This window comes from Zosterops lateralis (genome assembly GCF_965231275.1).
Source record: "Zosterops lateralis genome assembly, chromosome: 8".
Taxonomy (NCBI): Eukaryota; Metazoa; Chordata; class Aves; order Passeriformes; family Zosteropidae; genus Zosterops; species Zosterops lateralis.
In genome coordinates, this window is record NC_139768.1 from 17,687,454 (window position 1) to 17,699,877 (window position 12,424).

The 12,424-nt window shown below is 41.7% G+C and overlaps 1 protein-coding gene across 1 annotated transcript in view; it reads right to left on the bottom strand.

Annotated features, from left to right (window-relative positions):
• LOC310912031 (VPS10 domain-containing receptor SorCS1-like) overlaps positions 1 to 12,424 on the bottom strand; it is a 262,422-nt gene that overhangs the window by 16,224 nt on the left and 233,774 nt on the right. Inside the window, exons 19-23 of the mRNA XM_083866206.1 lie at positions 10,686 to 10,872; positions 6,667 to 6,800; positions 4,705 to 4,828; positions 3,605 to 3,717; positions 1,121 to 1,252 (exon numbers count right to left, since the gene is read on the bottom strand). Coding sequence (XP_083722332.1) covers positions 1,121 to 1,252; positions 3,605 to 3,717; positions 4,705 to 4,828; positions 6,667 to 6,800; positions 10,686 to 10,872 — 690 coding nt within the window. The remainder of the gene's footprint in view (positions 1 to 1,120; positions 1,253 to 3,604; positions 3,718 to 4,704; positions 4,829 to 6,666; positions 6,801 to 10,685; positions 10,873 to 12,424) is intronic.

Below are 12,424 nucleotides of genomic sequence, written 5' to 3' on the forward strand. Positions count from 1 at the left end.
GGAGAAGGGGAAATGAAGGAGGAAATGGAAGAAAAGATTTTGCAGAGCAGTAAATCTCCATATCTTTTGTTTATTACATGGGTGGTGAAAATTGAAGAAGAAAGTTATTTGTCAAAAGAAAAGATGACAGCTAAAAATGCTGAGCAAGGGAAAGCTTAAGAATATGGGTGACTTGGAGGTTTGAGGCTCACAGCTTAATTAACACGGCTTGAGCCATGGACATGGAGTATGGAGAGGCAGAGGTGCTTCCCTCAGGGCCAAAGTTACCTTTGTACCTGGAATCTGAACTAATAAGCTGAGAGACAGCAAAGGAGCTACAGGACAAGAGGACATAGTTTAGTGGTGCACATGGCAGTGTTAGGTTATCAATCAAACTCCATGGCATTAGAGGTGTTTTCCAACCTTAGCAATTCTATAATTCTACTATATATCAGGATTTTAACTCAGCAGTGCTTTGTCTTTTAATTACAATCCTTCTAGGCCTATCTGGTTGGTAAGACCTTTTGGGTCTGCAGACACTGAGTCCTTCAGTCATCAAAACCTATTTCAGCTGTTCACAGAGAAAACAACTCACAGTGCCTCGGCCCCACTTGCAGCACCATAAAGAAGGCAGGCAGATTGCCCAACCCCATCCCTGTGCCTTAAGCTAATGAAGTTCTGAACTATGCAGGTTTACCCCCCAGCTCTGTCCTCCAGTGCTTTCTAGACTCTAGAGAGTGTCATAAACTCTGCTTCATGAAGCTACTCTGCAGTTCCTGTTGGCAGGAATCATCCCCTAAATCCTTCCTTTTTTCTTCCTGCTTCCATGGAGTAAACAGGACTTCTAAATGAACACAAATGGGCATCTGAACTCCTGAAGACAGCTCCAAAGCCTGTTTCCAATGCTGGGGGGAAAAAACAAACCAACCAATCAACTCCCAGAAAACCAGAAAGATAAAAAAAATGCCTAAAGAGGATGTAACGTGTGTAACACTACCCAGTGAATCAGATGCATTCCTACCATAATTATCAGTTCTAACCATACACAAATCCCATATACATGCAGATATATATATCTCATATATATATACACACAGAGAAATGCATAAACATACACTTCTCCAAATAATGGGCACGATACCTGCTCTAGGTTTGCTTCTGTTCTTTTTTTTTCTCCTGTGCCATCTTGATATGGTAAAATGAAGAGTTCAGCAGACGTGGGCAGGCCAGGGAGCACTGCCACCAGGACATGCTTGCTGGAAATACTTGTAGCCTGATACACAAACAAATAATGGAGACAGAAACAGTGAGGATGGCACTGAATGCTGAGAGCCTCTTTGTTAAGGCATCACAGTACTTTTACCATCTAGAGTGTATCTTGTACGTCGCTTTGGCTGAAATTTTGAAGTTAGGACTTTAATATCCCTAATTTTGACACATGTGACGAAATTCAGAGAAAAAGTATCCTACAGGCATTACTACCAGGGTCATCTCCAGTCCTACATTTCAGCTGATGCTCCACAATCAGATTGCTGAGTTATTACCCAAAAAAGGACCTAGTTTGGCCCTCAGGAAGTTTTGTTAGCCAAAGGAAGGAGAAACATAATTTGATGAATCTTCCTCCATTGCCTTTCTGTTGTGAATTATCCACCAAAGGCACTTAAATCTCAAGGTTTTGATTTAACCTGAAGTTTTCAAGTGCTGAATTCAGTTGGTCAATTTTTAAGCGGTAGGAAAAAAGTGCCTTCAGATACAAGGACAGAGCACAGGTGCACCACAGAGATTCCTCTGCAGTAAGGACTTGGAAGCCTCTCAGACATCAACTGGACCTAAATCTCAAGAATTCTTCTCCATGGTAGTTCAGGAGCAAAGACATGGAGGAGGTGCTCATTGGAGGAAATGGTGGATGCAGGACAAAAGATCAGCAAAACTGATCATAAATCACCGTTTTCTGAGCTTGACCTGGGGATAACCCTAACGTGACTACTGGCACTCTGGGGAAAACCCAATGGAGTCCCCTCCAGCACACACTAAGGAAAAACATGTGTCTCTGTTCCCTCTTTTTATTTTGCTTTGTTTTGTAATGTGTTTTTAGAAAAAACTCTTATAAATATGAAAGGGTCTCTTATATTCTTTACAAGTATTCTGTGAAGTCAGGGCTTGTATTATTTGTGCTTGCCTAACAGGTTGCTTTAAAGTGTCAAGAAAGACACAGTATTGCCTTCATTTTCAGAGGCTGGGAACAATTTTTTTTCAAAAGTGGGAGACAGTAATCAGAAAATCAATGATGCGAGCAAATAATTATGATCAAAACAAGAAATAGGATATTTTGTGATAATATGAAATTATCTCTACTCAGAGTGAAGATCAGATTTTAGTACAGAACTATAATTTTGTATGCAGAATTTTATCCAAGTCTGATGATATTCTGTAATAAGAATATAATACTTTAATAAAAGTTCATAAAAATTCTATAGCACAGCTATAATTTCCTATTGAATTATTTAGTTATTTGACTCATTTTTATACCTTTTACTTAATTGCTGTAGAAATCTACTGGGTTTATCTTTAATTTTTACAGGAACTTCTCACAAAGGCTTGTTTAAGGTGAATCATTTAGCTATAAAAGAGATAATTAGCAATCAATTTTTATTTTTTTAATCAAATAACAAAAAAGACTGTGTTTTCACTGCTCTGCTTTTGGAATGTAGCCTTGGTACTGTGGTTTTACAATTCTGCTTTTTTATTGTTTGATTTTGCTTTATTGAGATGTTTATATTCTGAAAATTCATCCTGAAGATAAATGGATCCTTGAATACTTGATACAGACATAAATATGTCAGAAGATCAAGCTCCAGAAAATGACTTTTTTACCCTTTCCTCCTGTTTTTTAACAAAATATCAGAAAAAATCTCAGAAACAATCCAGACAAGTTTGTGCATCTGATTAATACACAGTTTTTCTGAAGTTCTTGCACAGATGATGCCGCAAGTAACACTTAAACTTGCTAATAACATCGACAAGCCTTTCGTCCTTTCGAAATCTGAGTATCTTTATTTTTAAAAAAGCAGAAATACTATTTCAAACAATTCCCTGCACTATTTTTCTACTGGGATGAGACACCTCCAACTATCTCTTCTAACTCTTCTTACCTCCTCAATTTCAAATCTAAATCTTCAGCTACACTAGAATATTTTTGTGATATTCTGTTCCATAGTTAAAGAAGGAACTTCAGAGCTTCTCTACAGTGTTGATGGGAAAACCAGCATCCAGTCCTGCCCTGTGAGCCTCATGCTATATGAAGGACTTAAAGTACTTGCTGTAGTGTTCTTCTGTGTAGTAAAAAAAAAAAATTAAATTTTGATCTCACAAGTTTTCTACAGCACATTTGCAATTCCACTACAACAGCGCTGCTTTACACTGAAGAATGACTCTGGGCACCAGATTGCCACAGGATGAGATCATTTCTCCTGTCTAAAATTTAGGATGCTGGCCTCAAACTCTCAATTCTCCATTTCTGGGTGGTGGAAAGAAAGAGACACTAAGAGAACAGCTGATCCAGCCCTAATGAAGGAGCAAACCAGGAACCAGAACCCTTGTAACACAGGTTATGCACACAGCTTACCTCCACCAGAGCTCTCTTGACTACTCTGCTGATGTCCCTTCTCCACTCTGGGATATCCGGGTTGTAGTCATCCAGGTTCGGAGAGAACGATAACCTCAGGGACTGAAATTTCTCTGCAGATACAATGACAGAGTGGTGAGGAAAGACTGAAATGCCTGAATGCCAGATGAGGGGTCAGAACTTTGTGAAACCTGGTGCAGCTCATGTTTTGCTTAATCAATCTGCAGATGGTGCACGGACTGTGAGGGAATCCAGCAGTGCAGTGTGCCTGACAGACTCCCTGAGAGATGTGGAGAATCTGGGAGATTCATCACTTGAGTGTCCTGGAACTGAAAGAGGTTATCAGTCCTTACTTGAGTGGATGAATAGCACTGCAAAGGAGCTGTGTTGGGAATGCAAATGAAATGTTACCTTCAATTTGACTTCTGGAGCAGGCACACCCTGTGCAGGAAGCTGTGATTGGACTCTCACAGATGTGCCCCAAACCCTGGAGATCTTAACTGGAAGGGAACAGGGATAAATGTGGGGAGAGCACTAGCCTTGGAAAATGTACCTAATCTCTGTTGCTGTTAACAGAGGTGCCCATATTGATCACACTCAGCTAAAACTGGGATTCCCAGTAGGTTTTAGGCTTTGTCTACACTATATGGTGTTTGTGTGCCCTAACTGCTTCTGACTCATGAGAACGATGTCAAATCAGTACAGATTTCTTTGCAGAACTGCAGCACACAGCATTGATTTATCTCCCAAGCTGAGCAGTTTTTGTGTGAGTTAAGAGGCCTCTGCTGGCCAAGAAGGGGGAAAACCAGCTTACAAAACAAGCTAACATTTTGACAATCATACAGGATGATCAAAGAGTGATGGAGCACAAGCAGGGGGCTCTGGGAAGGAGATCAATGTTCTGCAATCATGTCAGTCTGCACTACTGTCAGGCAGCGGCCTTCAGAGATATTACACTGGACTGGTAACACTGGAATTCAATTTATAATCTCACTCAAAGCATTCTGGAATAAAGACCTCTTGTTGCTGCCAGCTAACCTGGCTCTCTAAATGTTGACTGTGGAGAAAGTCCTGTGTGAAATAAAAGAGGAAGGACTCACCATACACTGCAATAGTCTTTGTGTCCTGAAGAATGGTGTTTCCTGCTGAGACCTGAACAGTGATGGTGTTCATCCCTTCTACAGAAAATGTGAATGTGATGCTCCCTTCCAATGTGATCAGTGGCTGCAAATACATCATAAAGGAAAAATTCAGTTAATTTGGCTGGAAAGGAAAAGCAAAAATGAGTTTGGCTCTCTAACCTATTGGTAGGGTTTGGGGAGTTAGTTCCAGACTGGAAATTTCAGACTCAGGAGGGGACCTGTGATATGGCAGCTAATTTCCTAGAGAGGCATACAAACCCCAGACAGGGATGTCCTCCTGAAGCTCAGAGTAAGGTACCTAAAATTTCCAAAGGAGCTATGTTTAAAGATTCCAGTGCTTCCTTTCCACTTAACATGTTGGTTGTTTTGGATCTCATGTTAAAATTCCCACCTTTACTCACTCTCCAGAGAGGCCCAGATCCTGATAGAAAGGCCTGCAACACTCACTGCCCAGGTAGCATGCTCCTTTCCTAAATCTAGTGTAAGTGCTTTATTTAAGGTGATTCAAGGGGGTTGTCACAGAACCAGCCAAATTAAGAATTCTCATTTGCTGTCCCATGTTATCCTTAGATACAGAGACATGGTTTTTGGTAAGTGCTGATGCTTGAGAGGACACAGATCCCTTTAGCTGTGATCCAGTTTATCAATGAGTTGTGTCCTCCAGCAGACTCTCCGTAACTTCTCTTTTCACTTTTTAATGAACTCTGGGTAGATCTTCAAAGCACCAAGAATTAAGTCAAACTGTTGCCATTGTAGTCTATAGTAAAACTCACACTTCAATGAGAACAGAACTAGACCAACCCTGATCACTTAGGAGCTTAGGAGATCAGAGGGAAGGTTAAAAGGTGACAATCACAGCCTGTAAGAACCTCTAGGGGGAAATGATTGCTGATAGTACAGAGAGTTCTTTAATCTACACAAAAAGGCATAACAAGATCCAACAGCTTGAATCCCAGACTAGATAAATTCAGACTACAAACACGGTGCATGAGTTCAAAGCTCAGAATAATTAGCTGTAAGGAAATAGCTGGAGGAGATGGTCAGAAGGAGAAGTGCATTTTCCATCATCTGAAGAAAATTATTAATGCAAAACAACAATAAAAAGTCAGGTTATGCCTTAGTCACAAGCAGTTAAATGAAGCAAAGTTAAATGACCAAATTCTCCAATCTGCATTATACAAAAGAGAACCATGTGTGATTATGAAGGTCCCTCTTGGCTCTACGAAATCCATGACAACCTCTCCCCTCAGAAATTAGAGTTTCTGGGTACTTTGGCCACAATTATATGTTAAGTAACAGTTCTAGTGTCTGTGCAGATTCAACAAGACTGCAAGCACAGAGGCAGCAGAAGGTGATGGATGATACTCTCATATCTTGAGCAGAGCCCTGGGGCAGGGAGGTGTGTTGGGAACCATTTAATCCACCTGTAGCACATGATAATAAGGTCCTCTTGCACCTTAGCATAGAGTGCTGGGGCTCAGCCTAGATCAGTTCCAGATATAAAAACAGCTTTAGCTTGAAAGGTTGTTTTCCTAAAAAAATCAAACCCCCTACTTTTTTTTCCAAAGCCCCTACTTTTCTTTCCTTCTTGTTAGTGAAGGAGGATGAAGAAAAACAGTAGAAACTCTTCTGGATTTTGGTTAACTATGTTCACCTAGGATGTAATTAAGGAAGAAAACTATTGGCAACTTGCATGAAATAGCAACAAACCCTGCAGCTAAGTCACAGCCACAAACACAAAGCACTACTTTACATTTCCACATTAGTACCTCCAAGGACCATTAGTATATCAGCACTTGGTTTACAATTTTCTTGCAAATGTGACTAGACAGAAGCATTCCCAGATCCCTCTCTCCCTCCCTCTTCTGTCAGAGAGCTCCTCCAGGATTATTTTGACCTCAGTCAATCAGGAATACAAACCTCTGTGTTGTTCCCAAACCACCAGACATAAGTGAGTGTTCCCACTTGGCTTGGCCACAGCACTGCTGTGGCATTGATCTCCTTGTTCTTCGTGGTGACAAAGGGCAGAGATAAGTGAACATGTTCCAAGGGGCCTGCAGAAACAGAAGCAGCAGGTGAGTCCTCCCTCCATCTGAAAAGTCAGTCTGGGTGAGATATCCATTGGTTTAGGGAAGAAAAGTCTTCCCTAAATCACTGTGGGATATGACAGAATGATTTGGCTTGGTACCATTTCTAGAGAGGAAGGCTTAAATCTGTTCCTTAGAGAACAGGAGCCCCACCTGTACCTGGAACTGAAAAACTGAGACTCTCTACTGCACAAATGTCATAAAGTCAGGAGCTTATATGACTTTTACAATAGAGACAGAGCCCTATTGTGTGAATATGGCCTTCACTGGGAAGACATAAGAATGTGCAGCATGAAGGGCTTCAGTAGACATGAAGAATCTTTGCTTGAAAACTGCTATGATTTGGTGAACTTCAGTAGAAACTCTTTCTGAAGGCAGCTATTCACTGTCTGCATTTTAATGTTACCTTATCCTCCCCCTATTCATCAATAAACTCTTTCATTTCTTCAGTATAAACAGAACATAATTCATTCGACAAGTGACATTATGCCCAGGGTTACACATTTCCCATCTTCTGGAAACAGATGGGCCTTTGTTGTTAAATCTTGTTCTATAGATTATTTTTAAAATGTGTTCTGACTGTTCACTAAGAGAACAAAGCAACTGTCCTGAGTGGCAGAGAAAGAAAAATAAAGAAACCTCAGGTCACATGAGGACATGTGTTCCTTAAACAAATTAAGGCCGCATCTACATATCCTCTATCTGTGAGCTCCCCAGTGATGAGAACCACAGCCACAGCCTTGCATTGTTCATATGGAGTTGAGATGCATTGCTAGAGAATTTTATGTATTTCCAGGGAGGATCTTTCAGGATATAACCCATGCATGAATCACCACTTAGACCTTGCAGCCTAAATGAACACCACATACTCTGGAGAAAGCATCCTGTATAACACAATAGGCAGAGTGAGAAAAAAACTCCCAAATCAGACTGTATAAACAATGCCAGAGTAAGGACCAGTGTTCTTGATTTATTACCGAAATGCATCTTTCTCTGAGTTGTAGACAAAGCCACTGTTTAAGCTGAAGCAGTCCAATTAAGAGTTATCCATAATCACATTAACCAAAGCCTACTATACATGAGACCATGACTTATTTTGCCTTTTATAAGCAGCAGTCAACACTCTTGGAAATTTGTGAGATGCCACAATTTCACCCTTATGATTTTAATGGCATCCGCCTGCTCTGATCCATTTCCATCACCACACTCTTCCTGCTTTCAGCAATACCCTAGGAAAACAGCAATTTCCCCAGCTAAATGCAGTGACAACTGTAATGATGGAGCCCATGGGAAGTCTGATACACTCCAACATTACTGCATCACTCCTCTGAACAGATCTCAAATGATCCTGCACAGCAGAAAGTGCCCAGCACCTCCTTGTACCTTCCCCATACAATGGCTACGAAGGGATATGAAAAAATGGCTCAAGCAACCCAATTCTGCCTGAGCATTTCCCTGCACAGCTGGGTCAAAGAGGCTGAAAAGCTGAGCTGTTATCTGGCCAGCAGATGGGGATAGCTCACTCTGGATAGGCCCTCCTGGTAGGAGACTGCTTTCTCCCAGGTAAGCTTCAAGAGGATTCAAGAAAATTGATTTCTGAGCTTCCTGCAGGGCTATGGAGGCTATGGCCTTCACCTGTCCCAGGGGGAAAAAACCTGTAAAAGCTCCAGAAAACTGAAAGGGAGAAGCTTCTCAAAAGGCTCACTTGCACATGTGATGCTATTCTCAAGCATCTGGGCAAATCCATAATTAACTTTCCAGGAGAAAATTCTGACATATCAGGACAGCTGAGAGACAGGGTGTTGGCTTGAGCAGTTTCCATACAGCAGTTTATACTGTCCATCCAACTCAAAATGCTCCTGTCTCACAGTAACCTGTATTTCTGGATCCCTGGGGCAACTGCAGGAAAGGCACTGCTCCTGTGCACTGGCCACATGGCTGCAGCAGGATGAGAGCATGGGATGAAGGCTTTACCTTCTTTGAGACCACAAGCACCGAGGCTCAGTGCCTGCAGTTTTTTCCTAGAGGAAGAGTGCTGGCCACAGGTAAGGAAGGTGCTGCAAGGCCCAGATCTGGCTGCAGACACTCATGTATTAACCCTGTAACCGGGGTCACCCAGTTTGTAGCCCTTCCCAAAAGTCTGGATATTCAGGCTGCACATTGCTTATCTGTGGATCTTACAATACAGTGTGTGTTTAGGACAGCTATTTTTTGCAAAACTCCCCAGAGGCCAAGCTCAAATAGCCCAAGCAGAATACTCAGCAGAGGGCTGAGTGGCAGTGCAAGCATTCAAATAGGATTTAGAAGCTTTTGTGGATCAGGGTGTTAGAGACTCTGGAGGGGGCTGGATCTACTGCACATCACTGCCCTCAGCAAGTCTATTTCTGGTCTGAGTGGCATCATGCTCACTGTTTTGCAGTCCCTAATTCTTATCACGCAGGGAAAGGTGAGACATATCCCTTAGAGCTGTGACTTCTCCAGAGAGTCTGGCACATATAACCTGGGCCTGCCTGCAATAATCACTCAGGGTTTAAATCCTGTGCTGGCAATTACCTATGCAGAACACAGAAACATACGCTATCAGCTGCTAAGTCACACAAACAAATCTGAATATTTTTTATTTTTTGTACAGCCTAAACAATCAAAATGGTTCATAAGCCCTTCAGTGTCTCAAGAAAATGATTTAGAGCAGCTGTAGACAAGAAAGATACTATGAGTGAATGAAAGCTGGACACCTGGCAAACCAAAGGTGGTTTAGAAGGGGGACATTCAGGTGGATATTTGCTCCTGCTTCTCTGGTTCTCCTTGATAAAAATCCTATCTCCCACTCTCCTGCCTCCCAGTGCTCCCATCTGTTGACACAATGGTTCTCCATTAAAGAGCTGCTCTCCTACCTTCAAAAGGCAGCTGCTTTCATACTGTGTGAACTAACCCCAAAACTAGAGGCAAAGTGTTAGTGAATGTGCCAAATCATCTATACAATATGTGCAGTAAGTTTGGTAGATGGTAAACAACATTTCTGTAAACACAGTTTCATGTTTTGGAATTTTCTTTTTTCTCACTTAATCTGGCACAGAGGCACACAGCAAAAACATAAATAACAAACAAAAACCCCCCACTGTATAAAGAAAATTATAGCCTCAAACAAAATCCATTAGGAATGTTGCAAAAGTTTGATAAATAGATTGACCCTTTGGGTTCAAAACCATGTGCTAGAATAAATATGAAAAAATACAACATTAGTTTTATCCAAGAACTTGGGATACATTTCAGTTGTAAGTCAGACACATATGAAGCATAAAAATGTTAAAAAGAATAGCAGAAAAGCAATATGAGGATAATTTTTTTGCAGTACTATTTAATACCAAGATTTTGGTTCCTATGACAACAGAAACACTGAAATGCACTGGTTTCCATCCCAGAAATGTGTTTCATTAGAGGGCAAAACATGCACAAAATAAAATTCAAAGCTTTTAAAAGTCATTAAAGATCCCTGGGTGTCTTTGTTGTTCTGGAAGCGTAAGCTTCATAATGAAAGTGCATTTCAGAAAGGGCTGGACAGTCCTTTGAGGTGTCCCAAATTAGACTATCCAAAATTAGAGGTAAAACATGGCTTAAAAAGCAAAAGTTAATAATTAGACCTAATGATCTTAGAAGTCTTTTCCAACCTTAATGAATCTATGAAACTATGTTTCCTCAGTCTGGAATCAAGGGTCTGTCTGGAGGACAGGTGAACACTCATCATTTCCCACCACTCTGGACCCAGTTGCCAAATTCCAAATGTCACCTCTAGCCACAAGCAATAATTCTAAGAGAAAACCAGAAGCTACCAAATGGTGTGAACATACATACACGTTACATGCAGGTAGAGGACAGCGCTGTCAGAGCCCAGGCTGTTTTCCACCAGCACGGTCACTCGGAATATGCCCACATTCTGGTAGATGTGCTTGATCCCATCTTCTGTTGAGCTGAGATTGGCATATGACACAGCAATGCCATCTCCAAAATCCACCTGGATGAGGGATCTCTGGAGGTCTCCCTGTGGTGAAAGAGAAAGGATCAAAACAGGCTCTGTTTTGCTTTTGACAGATGGATCGGAGGGGTGGCTGAGACCAACTGGAGAACAGTGACAGGGTCTGACGGACCAGAGGAACAGCCTGCACTGACCTGTCAGACAACCATGGCTGCTAAAGATGCCTCCCTTTCATGTAACATGCAGCATCTTGTCTTACCTTTAAACATCCTCACTCCCTAGGAAATCCCCCTCTGGCTCTGCATGGTGCTCATGCTGGCTGTGTTCACACTTGCTGGCTACTGCTGTGGAGCACCTCCACAGCCTGGTGCACTGCAGCAGTGGCCACTATCTGGAATGATGGAAAATTAATAGCTGATCATTAATAACCTTTCATAAGATTGGCTGAAAGGACATTTCATTTACTTTGGGTTCATTTCCTCTTCTTTTTCTTTACTTTCTTCCTTTTTCTCCCTCTTTGAGAGAGAAACAGTCCTCTGGATGCCCAATTTCCCTTCTGGAATGAAAGGTACTCATGTGAATGGCTGGCATCAGGCAGGTATCCACACCAGAAAGAGATGTGAATGTATGTGACTATAAGAGGAAATTGTAACAGAACTTTTATATTCCTCATGTTCTCTCAGTCTTTTTATAACTTCTGAAGGCAGAAATAGTGGAGGCTTGCCTGAAGGGAAAGCAAAAGGAGCAGAGCTATACCTGATGGTGGCAAGAGCAACAAATTTTCCCAGATGCTCTCTTTTAATAGACTGAAGTTGTTTTTACACTGCCCTGGCACTGTGCTGGGAGCTCTGTTTCTTCCGAATAGATGAGACAAAAATAACTGTGTTGCTCTGTTGTGGAGAATCCCAGACTGGAGGTGTGGCAGGGAAATGGTCTTAAGAACAGAGTGATGTCCTTTGTTGACCTGAAGTTTCAAACATGATGCAGTGCTTTGGGCACTCCTGTCTGTTTGACTGAGCCAACAGAAGCCACCAAATGGGATATGCTTCCACAGCCAGAAGTGGCCATACATGACCTCTGAACCTCTTTCAGAAGGGGACTATTATTATCTCAAATACAGTGCTGGATCAGACCAAATACAGAGATCTCTGAAGTACCCTTTGATGCTCTCCCAATTCCTCCAGGTCCATCATTATTGGGGTTTTAGTTGTCTTTTCTTACTCAAAAGGAGATGATGTCTTTGAACAGTAAGGCCATGCTGCTGGGACAAAAGCTTTTCACATGGTTAAAAACCTGCCACCACAGTGACCCCGCTGGATTTATTGGCTCTGAGGATATTCAAGGTCATGCAGCTGAAGTCTGTTTCAGGTCGTGGAATATTCCTCCACATATCTGAGGTAGCAGCAGAAGATGAAAAGGGTGACAGCCTTTTAGAATAGCTTCATTTCTGCAAGTGTCAAAATTTGTGTTCTGATGAACCCTTTTCTCCTCTTGTCTTCATTTTGTCCATAGCCATGAAACTCACGCTCTCTCCAGGTATGGCCAGGGAAAGGAGCCATTTCTAAGGCATGCAAGATTTAGATTTCAACTTCTAGGTAGAGAAAATGACAGAAACAAC